We start from the raw sequence: 20,693 nt of genomic DNA on the forward strand, positions 1-20,693 counted from the left end.
GTTTCATTTAATATCTTAATTCTTTTTCAAAAAATTTGATTTTGAGTGAATAGCTGAAAGATTTTTCAAATTTTTTTCCAAAAAAATTAATTTTTGAATTTTTTTTTCAATAAATTAAATTTTTTGTATATGGCTGTTGTTTTTTGGAATTTGTTTCCAAAAAATTTAGTGTTTGGAATTTTTTTTTCAAAAAATTTAATATTTTTTCCCAAAAACAGTAATTTTGTAACAAAAATTTAAGTATAAATTTTTCAATTTTTTTTTCTTAAAATTTTAATTTTTCAAATGTGTTCCCCAAAAAAATTCCAAAAAAAAATCCTCCCCTCCCCCCACCCCCAAAAAAAAATATATTTATATATATAATCCTGCGGAGGTCTCTGCCAAATATAATTTCATTAATCAAATGAAGACTCTTGAGTCTATACCAAGGCAACCCATAGTCTGAAATGTGGCAGTTTGAAGGAGCACATGCCCTGGCTCCGTGCTTGATTGTAAAAAAATAGGGGCTTACACATTTTAAATTGTAAAACAATTTAAAAAACTTCCCACCTATTAAAGATACAAGGCTTTTTAGATTGACTTAGGCCCTGGCTAAAACTTTGGTGAGCAACTGTCAACAGATGCTAGAGTGACTTGCTTTTATTTACAAGTGATGCCCACCCTCGAATATATATATATATATATTTCTATCTAAAATGAATTTAAAATTTTATCCTTTCATATTTAAAAAGATTGTATTTATGTTTTCAAATATATATATAAATATAATGTCCGATTTTTTACAATTAGATGACAAAATATGTATTTTTTGGGAGCACTCCTAACATGGTCAGGGGCAATCCAATGTACCAGCTGATTCCACTTTGAGAAAAACTGTTCTAAACTACAGGTAAACTTCTTTGGTATGTCAGCTCATAGCAGAAATTTGAATATTCACAACCCATAATTGTCTGAAATATGCCCATGAAATATTCGATCGTCAAAATTGTACATTAATCATTATATTTCTTATTTACGCTAAAGATAGCTTGAGCCAGATACATGTATCTTTGCCCAGATGCTTCTGCATATTCAATCTCAAAACCACAATTAAGATGTTGTGTTTTTTTATAGCCTACCTCCATCCCTTTGGGTGGCCATGATAAAGTTATTAAAGTCTTGGGCCATTAATAGGGGGATTTGATTTATAGAAATGTGGTCAAATACCCTCATGATGTGAAGGAGGAACAAGAAGAAACGACTCTGATGGAAATATCCAATTTCAAAGTGACAGAGACTAGAGAGAGAGAGAGATGAAGAAGACAACAAAAAAATCTGTTTTTAGAACATCCTGTAGGTGGTATTTGTACTAGTGGCAGTGGTGCTATTAATATTATTGCCCTCAAGGGTCGTGAGACCGGATCAGAAAGGAAATGGGTTTCAACAAACGAAAAAATAATAATAATACATGGAGTAATTAGTGATGGATCATATTTAATGAAGAAAGAGAAGCTCGAGTCCAACGTAGTACCTAGTACAAGTATCCTGAATTCTAAGAACCTCCACTCCTTCAACACTCACATTGTTTTTCCAACGGAAGAGAGCGCGCTCAAATTGCACCCAAAAAGAAAAAAACCAGTACATGTGAGCACCACGGAAAAGCAAAAAAAGAAAAAGAGAACACATTGATATTTTTGACGGGTGACGAAAAATTCATCCCTCAGAAAATTTACCCTAGAGACGTTTTTTAATTCATTTCACTCTAAACCTCAGTGCATGCCATTCATACAAACTATATTATATTCATTTCTCCAATAACGTCAGAGCTTACTAGTGTAAACACCTGTAGAACACATTCGTTCAACTCTCTTTGAATGAATTAGTGTCTTTTACATAATCTAATATTAAGGTAAGAATTTATCGTCTATTTTTTATTTACAAGATCTGTTTTTCGAGCTGATATTAAGGTTCCATTCATTCAATCTTTTTGTGTACAAGTTTTAATGTCTGTACAAGCTACAACTAGTAAATTGTACAAGTGGCCATTTTTTGCTCATAATGCAAATATTTAATTACTGCAACATTAGCCGTTCTAATACCCAAATATATGTACATTAATACTATCATATATTATTGATTTATTCAATTAATGGGACTTATTAAGTATTTATGAGTAATATAATCCTGGAACTGTATAATGTGCCACATAGTACATTTACTTTAGTAATTACTATTAATATAGACAAAAAATCCCTTTTAAATATCCATGTTACATAGAATATTCAGTTATTGAATTACCCTCATCCCAAATGCTGCCTTAATTTAAAACTATTTCATTTTTTGATTGCAACTTGTACAAATTCCTTATACAAATTGTAAAAATATAGTTTCAACATGAAACTTTTGACTAATTTCTATTAATACAAATGAATATTTGATAATGCTGTACCTATTCTGCGGCACAATGTACAGTTCAATGCACATTGTTACATTATTACTTGTAAATTCATACTCATATGAATCAAGTAATTTTAATGGATCAAAAATAAATGGGAATCCTCAATTAAAAGGATTGATGTTCAAATTAAATATAAAGTTGTACTTTTAGCTGATACAAGTTTCAATTTGCACATAACTTATGCATCTTGATACATAATATATATACTGTATGAAGCCTGATGATGAGTTGTCCAACAACAAGGAAGAAGACGCCCAACCAATCATTTCCGTAATTTTTTGCACTTCCTGAATTATGAAAAAATCCTTCTTATTTTCGGGGTATTTTTAAGGATTTTTACTTATTAAATACATGTGAAGGGGAATACGATAAAGTTTATGTATGTAAAACGATCCATTTACTAATTTGAACATCTTTTAGTTTTATGTTACACACCACTTTGAGTCTTCTTCTCTCTCTCTTTTTCGTTAGTTTTCTCTCTCACACACTTCTTAAAACATAAAGAAAATTGTGGAGGGGGGATGTGGGTTGTCCATATTTTATTTAAATGTGCAGTGCGTCAACATAAATACAATCCTTGAGCAACCTAGTTATTAATAGTTTTTGGTTTTAGTCTGAACATTCTATACATTTATGATTTTTAGTGGGCCGAACTCAAAGAATAATTTAGTCAAGACTGACCCCTTACTTAACTAATCATGTATACCTTCAAAAAATAAACAGTCCGATTCCATCTCATTTAAAATTTGATCAAATATATCTGGGTCTATGAATCCTACAAAATAATCGGTCCGGATTCCTCTAATTTTAAATTCGGTCAAGGGTGGTCCCCAGAAAAGTTATGTCTGTATGTATCTTGCAAAATAACGGGACTATCCCCATCTCATTTAAAATTTGGTCTAGAACTCATCGCTACCTTTATTATATCACGCAACCTTTACTCCGAAAAGAAGCAGAGAAAAAAAGTCACATTGTTAACCAATTCCTCCCAACTATGAAACTATTACTCAATCATTCTTTGAACAGTTTCTCAGGTTAACGAGAATGAATTATAATTAGTCAATCAACGTTCAGATTACTGATTATTAAAAAGAAGAGCTGAAACATTGACAACTGACTTCAAACTACACTGTATATTTTTGTGTGAGAGAAGTGACGCCCATGCAAACAATTCTGATTGCTGATGCCGTCATGCCTATTTCAAAAATGTGGAAAAATGGTTCACGTCCTCCCATTGTCCATATACTGAACTATAGTTTTTTAAAAGTTGGTGATTTTATCATTATTCTGTTCGTCTTAAAATAATTTTTCGTTAAGGGATTTTAGCTATCTTATACAAAAGATGTAAATTTCATATTTTATTGTATAATTGGTTAAATAATTAGTTAGTAAAGAGGAAGGATATTTTCATTGAATGACCTTTTTTAGGAAATAAATCGTTATGAAAATGTATTCATGTTTTCTCATTATTTTTTTTTTCGCCAAGAGCAAAAATCTGTTAAAAAAATATTGTACATAATATTGTGACAATTTTGTTAAAAAATACTACTTGAAGTGTGAATGAGTATTGGGACGCACTAAAACATTAAGCGGGTCACAAGTTGAATATCCCTAGCTTAGCGATTTTAGAGGAATAGTTATTTTATACAAAAATATGAATAATTTAATTATCTTAGTGTATAGTTTGCTGGGTAATTGGTTATGGTCGAATTTGCAAAGGTCATAAAAATATTAGGCGATTTGAACAACCCTCTCCAATTTAAAAAATTTGCATGACACCAAATCTGAGGAAATTAGTTCTAACCATCTAGCATACCTAGTTATTTGTGGAGTATTATTTGCGTTCGAAGAAATTTGCAAATTTTTAATAATGAAAAAGGAATTGAAAAACTCGTTTCATGGTAAATTAGAAGTTAAAGCAATTAACTGATTTTCACAAATTGCTCCAATAAAAACTCAAGTGATAAATTGCAATTCCTTGGATTGAATAAAATATTATGTTTAACCATTTTTTTAGCAATATTTATTTTGAACGGTAAACCCATGTTTCTTTAACACTCAAGGCAAGATTGCAACTGACTGTATTTCCAAGAAAACTTTAGAATCTCCCCGCCAAAATGAAGCTACTACTTCTACAGACTGATTGCCAGGCTTTATTTCATTTTTCTGAGGTACATTATACCTAGGGTTATGTCGGTCCTTATTTATTCGGTCCGGTTCAGTCTTAAGACCGGTCCTATCGGTCCTTAAGACTGTCGGTCTTTGGTACCAGTTTATAACGGTCGGCCCTTGGAATTTTTCATAGAAATATCGATGGTTTATTAAGCCAAATTAGATATATAAATATCTATTGAGATAATTGCACATATTGCAAAAAAAGATTATTTTTATGCAACACAATACGAAGATATTATAATTTATTCTATTATATAATTAAAAAAGGAAAAACACGTCACGAGGAATTGATTTTACCTTCTTTAAGAAGCGACAAGTAGGACCGGACTGGACCGTGGTCCTCAGTTCTAAATCAGGACCGGCACAACACTGATTATACCCCTACTATTCAAAATCTCTCATTTCCATAAGAAATATTAATGGATGAAAATTGAATATTAGCCTTAATTAATAGCATAGCGAATATGTAATCAAAATGGATGATACTACGATTAAATGAAATGTTAATAGAAAATGCAGCTTTTTACTTGTACAATACATATACAGCGTACGTGTAATTCTACGAGAAATTGCAATTATAAAATAATCTAACAATCAGTCTTTGTTTACGATGATTTATTCCTTGTTTTTTAAAGAGGGACATAGACTACCTAATTTATGTATTTGATGGCTAAAGGTTTTGTTGGAGCATTCTGTTTTTCCAATGGGTGCGTAAACATCTCTATTATGAATATGATGTTATCATGGAAAGGGTAGAAGAACAGGTAGAATCAGTTGGATTAGGGTATTGTTGTTATTGTAGTTGGGGAGTTGTTTTCTTCTCCCTCAAAACTGTGAGCTGTGTTTTGTACAAATAGGTGGTATAAAGTAGTGTTGGCTTGCTTTCGGTCTGAAATTCTTAGACCCGTGCAAGACCATTATGATTTTAAGGAGAACTAACTAATTTGCTCCTTTTTGAAGATGTTTGGTCTGGACCGGTCTCAAAGAAAAATTCGGTCCAGAAAAATTATATTGAGGAATTGTAAAGGATATCAGTTGTGTTTGAATATTGTCAAGTTAAATGAGTTGTATTATAAATCATTTTTCAAGGGCATCCGGAAGATCATATTTTTTCAGGGGAGTGGGCAGTGTATTTGGATTTTTTTGAAGAAAAAAATCGAAAAATTAAAATTGTTTGTAAAAAAATTTCAAAAATTATTTTTTTTATTTGAAAAAATTTTCAAAAATCCACAGCTATTCCCAAAATATTAAATTTCAAAAAAAAATTAAAAAATTCATAGCTATTCTCAAAAAATTTCAAGTATTAAATTTTCCGGAAAAAAATTTCAAAGATCCATAGCTTTTTCGAAAAAATAAAAACTTCTAATCAATTGTTCCCGAATTGAATAACAGATTAATGTGTTCTCAACCAAAAGGTTTTACACTAGCCTTATAGGTAAATAGTACATGAAACCACAAAGGAATAACAAAAATTTAGGGGGCACACAGTCCTACAATGGTTTAAAGCTCACTAAACAATAACCAACGCACGAACTTAATATATATTTTTCTAACCAATGTCACGTGAATTTTGTTCCAGATCTGTGGCAAATTTGTCTTTCCGTTTTGCATCAAAGTAAGAATATACCGAGTGTTAAGGATGTTAAATTCAGGGCACATAAATATATTAAAAAAACAGATTTATGATTTTGAAGTGAAAATTCGTAAAAATAAATTAAACAATCTTTTAGAAAATTAATGAAATGAAATTTTATGGTCAAATATATATTTTGATTATTTTGTAGAAGCACAGATTTCATTCAATTTCCTAGCACTCCCCTACACACAACAGGTCACATATGTGGTGCGTCAACATGTAAACCTTCTGGAACAAAACGTTGAGAAAATCGCAATTTTGTTTTTTACTTGAAACAAATACATACACCAATTGCTGTATATTGGCCCCGATATCGGCCCTTTCAAATACAGTTGATCATTATTCTATTGTTATGATCAATTTTCGCTACTTTAAGTGCAATTTACGGCACACCCAAAGGGATAATAATAATAATTAGTCAAAGAATACAAATGTTATCCACACTCCATTTTGAAAAAAAAAAATCATTTAAACTTGCTTTTTTGTTGACGGGCTACATATAAATAATTTTTTTGTTTCATATGAATATACATGTATTTTCATGAGATGTCAGTTTAGCCAATGCATAATGTTTGATGAAAAAAGTAGAAATACAGATCAAAAGATAATGTTAGGGAGATAACGCCCTTGCTCTCGTTATTGTTTGACTGATAAAGGATTTTTAAAGCAGATAGTGATATGAATATTCTTTGACTCAAATAGACAATCTGGACATTCAAAATGGTCTAAACAATTCTTTTTTAATGGGTATTTTTTTATTTTTTTGTAGGACATGATATTTTTATATATTCTTTATATCCACAATTTAAACCATGTGAATGGTCTGCTAAATTGACCTTAATTTCTATTCAAAAAGTTCATACAAATATTGAGAGTCGTTCGTTCTGGTACTACCTATAAGTTATCACTTCTAAGATATTGTGTAACGTTATATGTTGATAGTTGTAAAAGACGGTATCAATTTACTACCTATATTTTCATGGTCAAATCTTTCAAAATGAAGATAGACACATCCGATTAGTAGTCAAATTTCAGAAGTTGACATTGAGTCTATTTTGTAATAGGTTGTAAAGCCTTCAGTCCTAGAATCCATTTATAATTTTCCAGTCATATGGAAATATCTAAATCATTCTGTGAAAGAGTGAGTCTTATAGTAAGAAAATTTGTCTTTCCAAAAAAATAAAAAGTATTTTGAAATATTCGCAATTGCTTTAAAAATATATTTAACAGATATTTACCTTAATTGTATCTCGCAACCTTTCCCTAAAAAAGGGGGGAAGCCCCAAATTCCGTTCATTCGTAGTTATCCAATTAGACAACTTAATAAGAGCTAATACATACTCCCCAAATGCACGCTTAAAAAACTAAATTTGACATCTGACAAGAGAATACGGTGTAAATTTTTCTGTTTGTGAGATGATTTATTTCTAGACGGAATGGATTTCAACCCATTGCAAAATGCAGTAATCTTTTGTTTAGTCCAGAGTCGATCCTTTTGGGTTTTACCCAAAAACGGGCTTTCATTTCAAGATATTCAAAAATAATAAGGTTTCAGTTCGTAGATTTGTCATTATTCAAAAGTCTAACTTGTTTACGTAATCAATTACCCAAACTATTCTGTCTATTATTGTCGACTCAAATGTGATATTATAAAATATGTCATGTGAAATTAATATTAAGCAATGATCAACCAAATAAAGATATTTTGAGGAGATCAACTTTTTTGTCATAAAATTCAAGTACACATCATGAACTTGAATTATTTGGGGAATTCACTCATTCTTCTAAGTATACGAATGCATAATACCTCATATAATCATTCGAACTATGAGTAACCCAAAAATATGTTTACCTTTCATTATAAATTGATAATAATCGTGTGATTTGAATGGATCAAAATTAAATGAAAGTATCATTGTATAGTAGACAATTAAAATGACCAGTGTTGCCAATAAATAATGCATTTTAAGACGAAGAAATTTCAAATTGTACACAACTTATATACTTCAAAAATAAATCTATTTACATAGTAATTATAGTACGTTGTTACACATTTTTGGAGTTAAGCTAGCATGGGTTCTGGATGTAGCTATACACAAGTCCTTCAAATTCTAGGTATATAATGTTTTACTGGCTTCACAAATTGTATAATAATCAAAAGTTATTCAATATTGGAAAACATTTTATGAATGGGCCTTAGAGAAATAGTAATATATGTATTGAATAAAAATAATGCGTCGAAAAATTAGAATAAAATTGAATCTGTATTGTTTTCTCTACGAATATAATTTCTACAATCAATTTGGAATTGATCTGGATGGATCATGAACTAGGAAAGTAAGATAATCGAGAGAAAAACACGTTTGTTTTTATAATAGATAAGTAAATGTTTTACGAATTTATTTCTTAAAGAGATGAATATATTTTCGGTAGACGGTAAAAACTAAAATCATATACCCAACAAATACTCTCCAGATACAAATCAAAAATTCATCATTTTAAGTAATTAAAGACGATTTCCCTGATTTTATTCTTTGTAGCCTTGTTCAAATTATTATGGTCGCAATTTTACGACATTTTTTTACAGACTTACATATGTTTTCATTTGTTGGACAGATTCTACGGCCTTTATTGATACTTTAAAAAGACTGTGTACATTCTACACAGTCTTTTATTTGAGTGTTTATGCCTTTTGTCAGACAACTGGCTTCCGGAATGGTAACGTCAAGGGAAAACGCTTTATTTTGTCACCTATCAATCAACAACATAGTCAATAATCAATTCTTATTATTTATATTTTTGTACGTGCATAATGTTGTCATTGTTGTTAATCGTAAGCATTTTTTAGCGTACGAGTTTTGTTATTATTGGAAAACTGAGCAGTGTTTTTTAATTTATTTTCCAAAGCTGTTATCTTTATTCATTCATTATTGAGGAGATAACATCTAAGTATAAAGTGTAATCATGAGGCTATGTGCTCATGAATGACAGAGAGTAGCCCTAAGGATTGGTTGGGGTAGTATTGGCAATCGAAAATGGAGTAATTACTACTAATGTTTTTGCTTGATACGGAGTGGGATTTGTGTTTATTTCCTTACTCTCAAGGATTGCTGATAATCTAATAAAACATTCGTCAAATACCGACTCCATTTTCGGTTTCTTTATTTTTACCCTAAATGCTTACGATTTACAACTCTATAGACGAGTATAAAGGAGTTTATTTCATGTATGAATATCCCTACACCCCTCTTTAAATATCCGATGTGTCACTCATTATAGAGTAACAAATTGTGGAGGAGTGGAATGCTATGTTAAAAAGATAACGGAATTTCCATGACTATATCTACTATAATAAAATACTCAATGTCCGTCCATCCTTACGCAGATTAGCAAGTGTATCTTAGTTTTCTTACTATCTGCATAATAAAATAATTCGTAATAAAATATATAATACGCGTACATCCATTTTTTATATAATATAATATACATATCTAGGGTGACGAATGACTACTTTTTGATTTCCAAAATACATAGATGACACGTTGCTCGATCAGTGTTGATATTTTGAAATTAATACATTTAAGAATATGTAAAACATATTAATACATTTTGATTCAAAAAGAATCACGGATTTGGGTTTGAAAAATCTGAACATTCCATGAATTTATAAAAAATAAGTCATTGGAGAAAAAGAAGAAAATATGACTGGAGAAAAGTGGACACGGTTGGTCAATTTACATATATTTAACGGTGACTGGAAGATTCGCCCTGGGAAGTTTTACCCTCAAATATAAATACTATAGCATAAATGTATTTTCGCACTTTTTTATTTTTTGAGCTTAAAAATGGGTCTTCCTTCACTTGAAGTCCATAGTAATTCATTTTTCAACTCCCATTATATTTCAGAAGCTTGGCAAACGCAAAACCACCCATAACACCTTAAAGCTTGCTTTTCGACTGTGGGCAATTCGATGAAGATCGTATATTAATTTTTGGAGCAGAACGTGGGATTCTTGCATTATGCTTACGTCGGAACTTTAAAATACTACATGAGCATATATTATCAGCTCTTTACAGTATGTGCCGTTATAGAAAAACATGTATATCTCGTCTTTTTGTTTTACTTCCATCTTAATCATAGAAGATTTCATCCTGAGCCCCCCCCCCTACTCATTAAGATTAAGTCACTTATTAGGATCAGCCCTTATTTCCAAAAAAAATTCTTTAAGTTTGTCTTCATAGTTCTGAGCTCTTTAAGTTGAAGCTTGATAAATTATATGAGAAAACATTTTTTCCCCCATAATATATATATATATATATATGAAGGCGAAACTTCTCAATACGAAAAATCCTAAAACCATCTCTAACTATGTACTTTTGGGTCGGAAATTCAGAAAAATGAATCGATTGGTAGGTGTTGACCTGATAATTGTACTGTGTATATACTTCTTGAAGTTGTGTAATCTATACAGTATACATCATTATAATATATTATAACTGCAAACCCCTTCTTCATTTTCACCTGAGACGATTACTCATCAATTTATAGAAGCCGTTCGTGTTGTCTATTTGTATTTCTCTGAAGAAATGAATAGAACCAACGAATTGTCATGACTCATTTTGAACTCTTTAGGATGATGGACTTTCCTTGCTGCCTATTTGCAAAAATTAATCGTCTATTATTATGGAAAGTTATTTTAACGATAGAGGGCGCGTAGTCCTTTTATATTAATCCATTTTTCCAAACTTAAAATATTTATATTCGTCGTTATTTCTTTAATGACCACTCTGACATAAAGGGTTTATTATCATGACTCTTGAGTATTAACTTACCAAGAGTCAGAAGCAGGTGGAGCACCACTTTTGCAAAATAAAATACAAATTCCTCAAGTCTTCATTAGCAGAAAAGTGATAGGGAATTAAAAGGGATTCACTCTTAAGTACCATCCCATACAAAGAATACAAAGCTCATCTCTAGATACTCCACCTCTAAAAAAACGATTTAAGGATGAAGCTAAGATGGCGGAAAGTAATTGCTGCTGTTGTTATTTTAAATGCCATAGATGGATTTTATCCTTTTTTTTTTTTTTAGGTGTAGATCAAACTCTGTAAGGTTGAGTATACATATGTATTACGTAATCGACAAACAACCCATTATCTCTTAGCGGTGGAGCCATTTTGTATGCATACATTTATATATATGTAATCATGATCCACTCACTCAGGAAAGATTTTGTTGTTGTTTTTGGTCCTGAGGGAAGGAATGCTTCATCCTAAAAAGAAGTCGTCAACCACAATCTTTTAGTATTACGTAACAAGGGATTTTTAAAAACCAAGTTCTTGGGTGTTTCAAGACAGTTTAAGAGTATGAAGCATGTGGATATTTGAATCTAGAATGATACAAATGAGGTTTTTAGGGGGGTAACGGTTGTATGAGAATTAACTTCTCCTGTGTGTCTGGAGATGGGTTTTTTTTAAGGGGGCGGCGTCACATCAACTATTATGTGTTTAAAAGGAGATTCAATTGAAAGAGAAGAGCCTTTTAAAAATAAAATGGACAAGACGTGAAAGAGAAAACTCATTTCCTCTCATGTTCGTTACGATAACAAGAAGAAAAAGAAGCTTAGGAGCCCCCAAGATCCGACTTCCGTTTTTCTTTTTCTTACTTAATAGCACATACATAGAATCTTTATGTACTATAAGTATATTATTTCGTTCTTTCTTTAAATCTGACCGTTTTTTTATCATTATATTTATTATTTCTTCGTTCCTTCCTTGCCGGAAATTCATTTCTATTTTTCCATTCTTTTCTGCTAGCTATTAAAAGAAAAAGAAAATATGTAACGGAATTTCCTTTTTTTTTTTTCTTCTTTACGTCTTCTTTTCTATATTTTTATCATCATTAAAGATCCTTTTTTAGGTCCCTGCTTTGTAGTCAGTCAATTTCTCCTTTTTTTTTCCTTCTTTTCAAAAGAAAATGGCGAATTGCTTGTAGATAGATCACCCCGAGAGTATAATAGAATACAGATATTAATAGAAAAGAAAATACGGGAAATGAGAAAGAAAGATTATTTTCCCTCCCTTATATATTTTAAATGTCCCTTCTTTTTTAACTATTTCACTCTGAGCAATAAATCACGTACAGACATGAGAAAAAAAATCACACATTTGACGTTAGATCCTGGCTTTTCCTTCTTCTTCCGTATAATAATTTCTATAATCTTCGGACTCCATGCCTACTGCAACACCCAGTGAATGGCAACAAACGGGCGACAACACCGTTTGGATCCGCTGTCTTGCAAGAGAGGAGGGGGGGTAAAAAGGAAGGAAACAAAAGAAGAAAAGGAGCGCGCTCCTTTCCGAGACACTACTACTATGTAGAAATACCTAAAAATAAGGAGGAAGAAGAAGACGAAGGAAGGCGCAGGTTGTGATTGCGGTCGTGGTAACTTTTGCTGCTGTCGTTGTTCTTGTTGTTGTAGTTGTCGTATTCATCATCCTCTTCTTCTTTTTTCCTTCTTCTTCTTATTTAGTCGTTCCTCGGATCGCGGAGACCTGCTGTATCCTCCTCATCCTTCCTTTTTTATTTTCTGTGGTGCTTAGAGTGAATTATTTGTTTACTTAAAATACGTTTTTTGAAGAGTTTTAAATAAAATTACACTTCTTATTTTGTTCACTACCAACTCCTTCTCCCAAGTTGTGTTTCTAATAATATATTTGAAACTTGGAAATAATATATATTCAATTGAAATTCGCAAAAAAAAAAAAATCGTAGGAAATGAGATCTGTTCCTCTCGTGGTTTCTATTTCTCTACACAACTCTACTATCATCAAATAATAGGAATTCCTTCCAAATACAAAAGCCTCCTCCTCTCAAGATGGTGACCATCGAGGAGCTCGGACACAAGAGACGGAAAGGAACCCCCATCAAGTCATCCAAATACCCACCGCCTCCTCTTTCTCTAGCCAATTCCAAGGTACTACTCAATCAATCATTGTCTTATGTTATTCTCATTTCTGGTAAACCCATATCCGGCCTCTCTTAATAGTATATGATCATCATCTTGGGTCACTCAATAGTGGACTTCTCGTGAGAAAAATATATGCATGACATCAACCACCTGTTGTTGAAAACCCAAGTTGTTTTCTTTCTATCCATATAAAACTTCCTTCTAGCCTTTAGTTGTTCACATACAGGTGCCTCGTTTCGTTCTTTTCGCCTCCCTCATCCCCATAAGAGTCATGTTCATCTCTATAATACTGTTATTATAAAAAAAAATAATGTTTCTTGAGTAGTGGAGGTCCTTGCCACCACTTATTAGTTATTACACATGTGATGATGATCATGCGAGACCGGATGTGTTGCGTCGTCTTAAGATGTAAAATAAGAAGATCTCCTTACCCCCCCTAGTTTATAGTATATATATAATATAAATATTTCCCTTCACTCTTCTCCTTATCTTAAAAGTTAAAATATCATGAAATTTGAGTGAGATATAAATAGTAAATATATTTTATTATTGATAGATCATTCTTCTATGCCGTTATTCTGAGACACATCATTTGTCAATGTTATGTATGTATGTATGTATTCGATCACTCCTGAAGGATCAACCCTTTAACCCCCCTCTCCCCTCAAAAATAAAAAAGAACGAAGCAACAGTATAATATTCTTTTGATGTGATGTCTTTACAAAAAAAAAAGACATACAAACACTAGATACGCGTTGTTGTTCTTAAAACCCTCTCTTAAAAAACCAGAAAAAAAGTTCATCATCGTCCTACGCTATATCATATCATAATATGTATACTGCAATGATTATATTACTCATTACTATGCTAGTTAGTTCGTCTCTCTGTTCCATTCGACAAACGTACAATTTATTTAAAGATATTATAGCAAATGAGTCATGATCTCCCCCCCCCCCTAAACAATTAGGTTATAACACATGCATAATAATATTAAAAAAGGTCATTTGAATGAACACATCTGAAGGTTTTGTCAAAAGACTCCTGATTGCATTTATATCTCAGGTATGTATGCAATAATACCACATATTTTATAATTGTGTAAAGAGGAGAAGAGGGTCCCCTCTTAATAGTACTTATAATGAAAACCATCTGCTGAGAGCCCAAAAGGGGCGAACAAAGTATATACATGAATTGATGACTTTCCAAGAGGTAGAAGAAGAATTGTTCATATAGGTCGGAAATACTTTTGTAGTTCCTACAACTCATTGCAACTACAGAGTGTATAACGGCATCTGATTTGTTGTATTTCTTTTAAAGATTTATTTCCGGTTTTTGTCATATATATATATATATATTTATAAAGTAATAATAACTTATAATAAGGAACTGAATATTTGTACTATGTTACTTATAAATTTATTGTACATAGACTAATATAATAATTTCTTCTTCTTCTTTGACCCATAGTCTCTTCATTTCTAGTTATTGTTGTTGGTTTCTTCCTCTTATCATCAACATCATCTCATATATTTTTACCTGAAAGACGGGGCAGACATGGCTGTTGAGGTCAAAAAATTTTTTTTTTTGAGTGTGTGATGATTTTTCATCATTTCTACTCTTTTCCTAACCCCCCTCTTTTGCTGCTACTACCATTATTATCTATGTAGAATGGTTTAAAATAACCGTTGTCGTTACTTCCTTCCTTTATATGCCCTCAAATATGAAATCACGACGTCCCTCCCCCCCCTGTTTTTACTCATTCTTCTTCTCTGTTGCTGTTATGTCTATATATATATATATTCAACCAAAAGATATATAGCTTTAAACACTCGTTAGATCTATTTTTTTATTTTGTTGAGTTGCTGCTCACGCAACACCCCAAAAAATGATGTTGTTGGAAGAAAAAGAAGAAAGAAATAAAACCGGAATTTGAAATTGAGAGAAGCCTCTTTGTGTTAACATAATATATGTCTTATGAATGTTTAAATATATATATTTTTTTACATTTATGCGTGAGTTGTAACGGCTGGCAATAGCAAATCCACCAAGAACAACAACTACAAAAACGGCACCATTCATGAAATATGCAGATTTTTATATATACTTCAAAAAAAAAATATATCTCTCTCTTTATCCCTTGATGATTCAAAGCTGATTGCATTCTATTAATAGTTTGTACTCTTTTAAGAGACTTATGAGGAGATGACCCATGATGAATTTTGCATATCCGTAATGAACCAACCTGTGTACCTCTTCCATAGAGTATGTTGAACATTTTGTTACATAACAGCAGAGAGCCCAAATCTTGTTTTTTCCCGAATCATTTATTATTATTTTGCTTTGTGTGTCATTAGGGATTCTTGGCAAGGATTTTTTCAGGTATAGGTATATATATGAGGGCAACAATGAGTTCTTGTACTAGTAGCTAAGTAGTAGATGATGACTTACACGTAATATATCGTAGAGGGGATGTAAGATGCTGGAATGTTGCCGACTATTGTACATATATATATATATATGTACAATATGCGTGTACACATTGTGCATATGTGGTGCGTCAATATAAACATAATCTGGAACAAAAATAAAGAAAAGGACAAAATCTTCATTTACTTTTTCTTCATACAACCCCCAATACATCATTGACAGATAAAAGTCCATTATAGTATTTGTATTCAAATTTGTGGTATGAGTAAAGCTACCCAAGAATTTTACTTATAGTTTAAAAACTAATTAATGTTAGAGGGCTTATATTGGCCCTGATCCCTGTCAACTATTTAATTGATAAATTTTGACTACTTTTAGTGCAATTTGCAGTGGGTTATTTAGAATATTTTGCAGATAGAAATGGAGTTAATTTGTCGAAGAACACAAATGTAATTCACACTCACTTTGGTAAAAAACATTGTACCTTGCTTTTGTGTTGACAGGCCACATATGTACTTTCAAATGATATACTAGTCTTTGATTCCCTGTATCACCTCAATTCTGAAAAAAACGCGACTTTACCTAAGTCGACAATTTTCACACATATTGCTCAAACTTTTTTTTATATATAAAATCGCACTTAACTTCAATTCAAATTATAATTAAAGCGAATCGAAACATTCGAGTAATAACTATTTGTAAAATTTTCTATTATGATTCAAAGGGATGTCTGGTAAAAAAAAAAACTACAATTATCTAATTAAAAGATGAGTTGATGTATTAAAAAGGAGAATCTACATTATTATATATTATGTAAATACTTTAAAACTCGAACGAACTCTATAATTGGAATAGTCTGTCTTAAAACCGAATCCAACACTAATATGTACTAGAATTTTGATACATTCTTTTTGAATAATGAGTGATTGAATTAGGAATTCAATCCAAAGTGTAAAGTATTATTATACATATATATGGTATGTACTGTCTATTTATATAATACATTTTTTTATCCATCTGAGTGATTTTATCCATTGTACCAAGTGGTTCCTTATTATTTCCTTCGTGTGTACATGGAATATAATATTTTTTAGGAGTTGAGAATCGTTGTTTTTGTTGTTGTTAAATATGACTCTGCAAGATGCCTTATTAAAGGAACATATTAAAAAAAAAAACTATGTTCCTCTTCCGTAGTTGAAAACTCCAAATGTACATATAATAATTTTATAGACTTATTCAACAACAACAAACGCTCGCCGCCGCACTATTGCTTAGACTTCCTCAACCGAATTCTGCTTCCTACTTTGTTCCATTAGTATGATAATGAACACTATTTTTGTACTCCATAAGTGTGATCCTCGATCATTATAGTTTCATATCTAAGGTATTTATTTCCTAAAAGTGTACATGCACCCATATCCCCGCCCATTAGTAGGCCTCCTTCTAGAAAGCCTCATAGTCAGGAAGAAGAAAGGTGCACTTCCGTGGCATACCTCCTTCCTACTCTTTGAGATGAGAGGGATTTAAATGTCAAATGAAATAAGGAAGAAGGAGGATAGTATTATTGTTCCAACGTTTTGTTCCTTGTGTATCCTTTATGCCAAATACTACCTTTCTCTTAGTAATACGTAGGCACGAGTGTTGAGACTCTGTCCATGAACGAAATTTTAATCCGGTTTGGTCTTGACTGATATTTTCCAGACCGTTATTTCCGACCATACCGTAGACAAAAAATTAAGTCCTTTTAAAATTGTTGAACGATTCTTTTGGTATCAATCTATGAACCGATTTTCAACCTGTTTTTCCCTGTTTAATGAGTTGTTGTACAAATATGATTTATACTACAATTTTAACTTCATATGACGTGATTGTAGGTCAATGTTCACAAATTTTACGTCATTAAGAATTCATAAAATTGTTCTAGACAAAAATTTTAAAAAAACCAATTTTTTTGTACATGGACGTTAACAACATACTTAATTTTTTCGCAAAAGTAATAAAGTTTTAGCCCGAGCCTGATTTTTTGGAAAGACCATGAACAACACGCTCGGGATAAATTATTTTCTTGAACTCAATTTGCGTAGGTTTGCGTTTCGTTCGTTCCTAGGGAAGGAAGTAACCTATATGAATATGGACTTCAAAGACCATTCCTGAGTCAGATGGAATAGATGTAATACTAAAATGTTTAATTATACTTAAACAATGCAAATCCATCTGACCAATTAAATGGGCATTTTGCCAGAAAAGAAAACTCGAAAAAAAAAAATTACCGGTTTTCCTATTTGAAATTTTTCTTCCAACAAACATTTGGGTAATAACGACAAAAATCACTAATTTGGGAAGGAGCACAAGCCCCTCCAGCCCACCCCCTGTGGACACTCTTGCTGTATGACCGATTTATCCCCGATCATCTTTGAGACCGGTGCAGACTAAATGTTTTGAAGGTGCGAAAATGTTTGGTCCGTCTTTAACCGGTCTAGGTTTTTCAGACCGAATCCCAACACTAAATGTAACTGTATATAATATAAAAAGTAAAGTGTATTGGTTTAGCTTTTAAGAAAAAAGTGGGGAGTTACAACTATTGTTATTGTATAAGTATTTGTAGTTTTGGATTCAACTCTATGTTATGTTATGTATGGGATTTCTACATAATAATTAAACCCAATACTCTCCTGGTGATTCCGTATACGATCACCAAATATTTTTAGAATCAAAACATTTTATATATATGGACCATTAACTCGTTAAATAGCAACCGAGCCAACCTTTATTATTTAATACTCTTTATTATGCAAATTTTGAGAGGTGAATAGTCATTTTTGTACTATTTTCCTATAAGCAATGTTCTAGTTCCCACATAATTAGCTGTTGATTTATAAGAAAAACATAGTCCTATTTGCTAGCATGAACAAGCAGTACGAGAAGAGGATTGAGATAGCAACCCTCCTCCGGGCGAAATTGTCGCAAGAGGCCATTGGGGAGCAGACTGGGGCCTCGAGTAAGACGATTTACAATGTTTCCATGCATGGAAGGCATTGCCTTCTGAGACAATTTTGCGTGGAGGAGCGCTGCTATCTAAATTCTCTTCTCGTTCTCTGTGCTCATGGTTGGGACTATGACCACTTTTTTTTTGCAATCAACACCTAATTATTTGTTCTATAACATTGCTTATAGGAAAATTGTATTAAAAAAATGACTTAACCTCTGAAAATTTGCATAATAGAGATGAATAGATAACAACAGTTGTCCCGGTAGATGAATACGGGACTATATCTTATCAGTTGAGTTAAAGAAGTTAAATTATTTAAAAATATCCTACCTACATCAGTCAGGTGCGTCCGCAGGATTATATATTTTTTATTTGGGAGGGAGCTTTGTTTTTTTTTTTTTTGTAAAAAAAAATTAAATTAAATTTTTGCTCCCCTGCATAATTGGATGGATCGAAAGACCTTTTCTAAAGGAAATCCTTAAAATAATTTCTTTCAGTGTGATCATTTAAAAAAAAAAAAAAAAATTGGGTGGGTCCCTGCCCATTCCCTTCGAACGCCCCTGTGAGTATATATAATAATTTAAATTCGGATGTGATTTCTCCTATTGAATACATTAACTCATTTTTAATAAGAGTTGTTTTTTTACTGTCCTATGGAAAAAAACCTAAAATTTGACTCATCATTAATCGACTGATTCGAGTTGTAATGATAATTTGAGTTAGAGTAAATTCAAATTTATTAAATTGGAAGCCAACACTAATATATTACTTACCACATCTTTTTCTTTCTTTCTTTTTCCAACTACAAATAAGATAGTTGGAAAAAGCGGAAAATTCTCACGATTACCTTCTATAAATATATATATAAATAAGTGTATATATGGGAGGGGGGTAATCCCCAGCCTTGGACATTTAAAAAATAACAAAATTCATCTCTTAATCATTTTTCCCCCCCTTTCTTTCCTCTCATACTTTTGCAAAAAAATATAAACAAGTGTGAAAAGCAATAAAAAAATAAAAAGCATATTCAAATTCTGAGTAATTTCCGGCCAAATCTAATAACTTATGTGGTGGGTCAGCATAAAACAATCTTTGAACAAAAATAAAGAAAGATAAGATAAAAAATCCATATTTTTCTTTGTTCTTCATTTAACCATACTGCCCAATATTTCTTTAGACATATTCGAGTCAATTATACGCTTATTATTCAAATGATGATTTCGCATTCTTATGGTGTGACCAATTTTTTGGGGTAAAATAAGTGCAATTTGGGGCACATTCAATGAGTTAATAAGAATAATTTCTTGATAGAGATGTATCATAATTTGTGGAAGAATACAAATGTAATCCACACTCAATTTTGTATAAAAATAATTCAAGCTTGCTTTTGTGTTGATGGGCCACATATATCCTTAACTACTTCTTTTTTTTCTGCATCCATGTTTTCATTCTACTCTCTTTCTTTATGAGTTTTTTATTTTTATAGAAAGCATTCCAAATATTTTGTACAACATATTGAGGACTAAAAAAACGCAGAATTATTATTCGACGTATCTAAAGAGGGATAAGGTGGAATTTGACTCTTTCTAAATTTAGACAGCTTTTGTTATTTTAGGAGAAATGAAGGAAGGGAAAATGTGTGTTATGTTGTGTGAAGCTGTAATTTGTATGGTTAAGGGAATTGTACAAGTTGACACTCAGAAATGCGATGAAGAATATACGGATATTAGAATAATTAAATATCTTATTAAATGATCGTTGTAACTTTGATATTTTTTGCTATTGAAAATTACGCATTGAGATGAACCATTTTAAATGAAGAATTTATTTATTGTAATAAGATAATACAATAATTGAATATTCCATAGATTATAATCGATATATTATTAATGATTAATTATGTGACACAAGACATGCATAAGTTATGTTTAAGTTGCAACTTGTATAAGCAAATTATACAAGTTGCAACCAAAAAATTACATCAATAATTTTAAATGAAGGATTTTTCAGTTCTTGGGATGAGGAATATATAATAATTGAATGTTCCATGGCAGGTCG

General features: G+C 31.5%; 1 protein-coding gene across 2 annotated transcripts in view; it reads left to right on the forward strand.

Moving 5' to 3' along the window:
- Positions 1-1,758: 1,758 nt before the first annotated feature.
- LOC121122542 (ets DNA-binding protein pokkuri) overlaps positions 1,759-20,693 on the forward strand; it is a 28,825-nt gene continuing 9,890 nt past the window's right edge. Inside the window, exon 1 of one of the 2 annotated variants that reach the window (XM_040717562.2) lies at positions 1,759-1,888. Coding sequence is in view for 1 of the 2 variants with exons in the window: in XM_040717561.2 (XP_040573495.1) it covers positions 13,127-13,225 (99 nt within the window). In the remaining variant the exon portion in view is untranslated. Of the gene's footprint in view, positions 1,889-12,713; positions 13,226-20,693 lie in introns of those variants that run through there. The other variant, XM_040717561.2, reaches the window with a different exon arrangement.

This window comes from Lepeophtheirus salmonis, chromosome 8 (genome assembly GCF_016086655.4).
Source record: "Lepeophtheirus salmonis chromosome 8, UVic_Lsal_1.4, whole genome shotgun sequence".
NCBI lineage: Eukaryota > Metazoa > Arthropoda > Copepoda > Siphonostomatoida > Caligidae > Lepeophtheirus > Lepeophtheirus salmonis.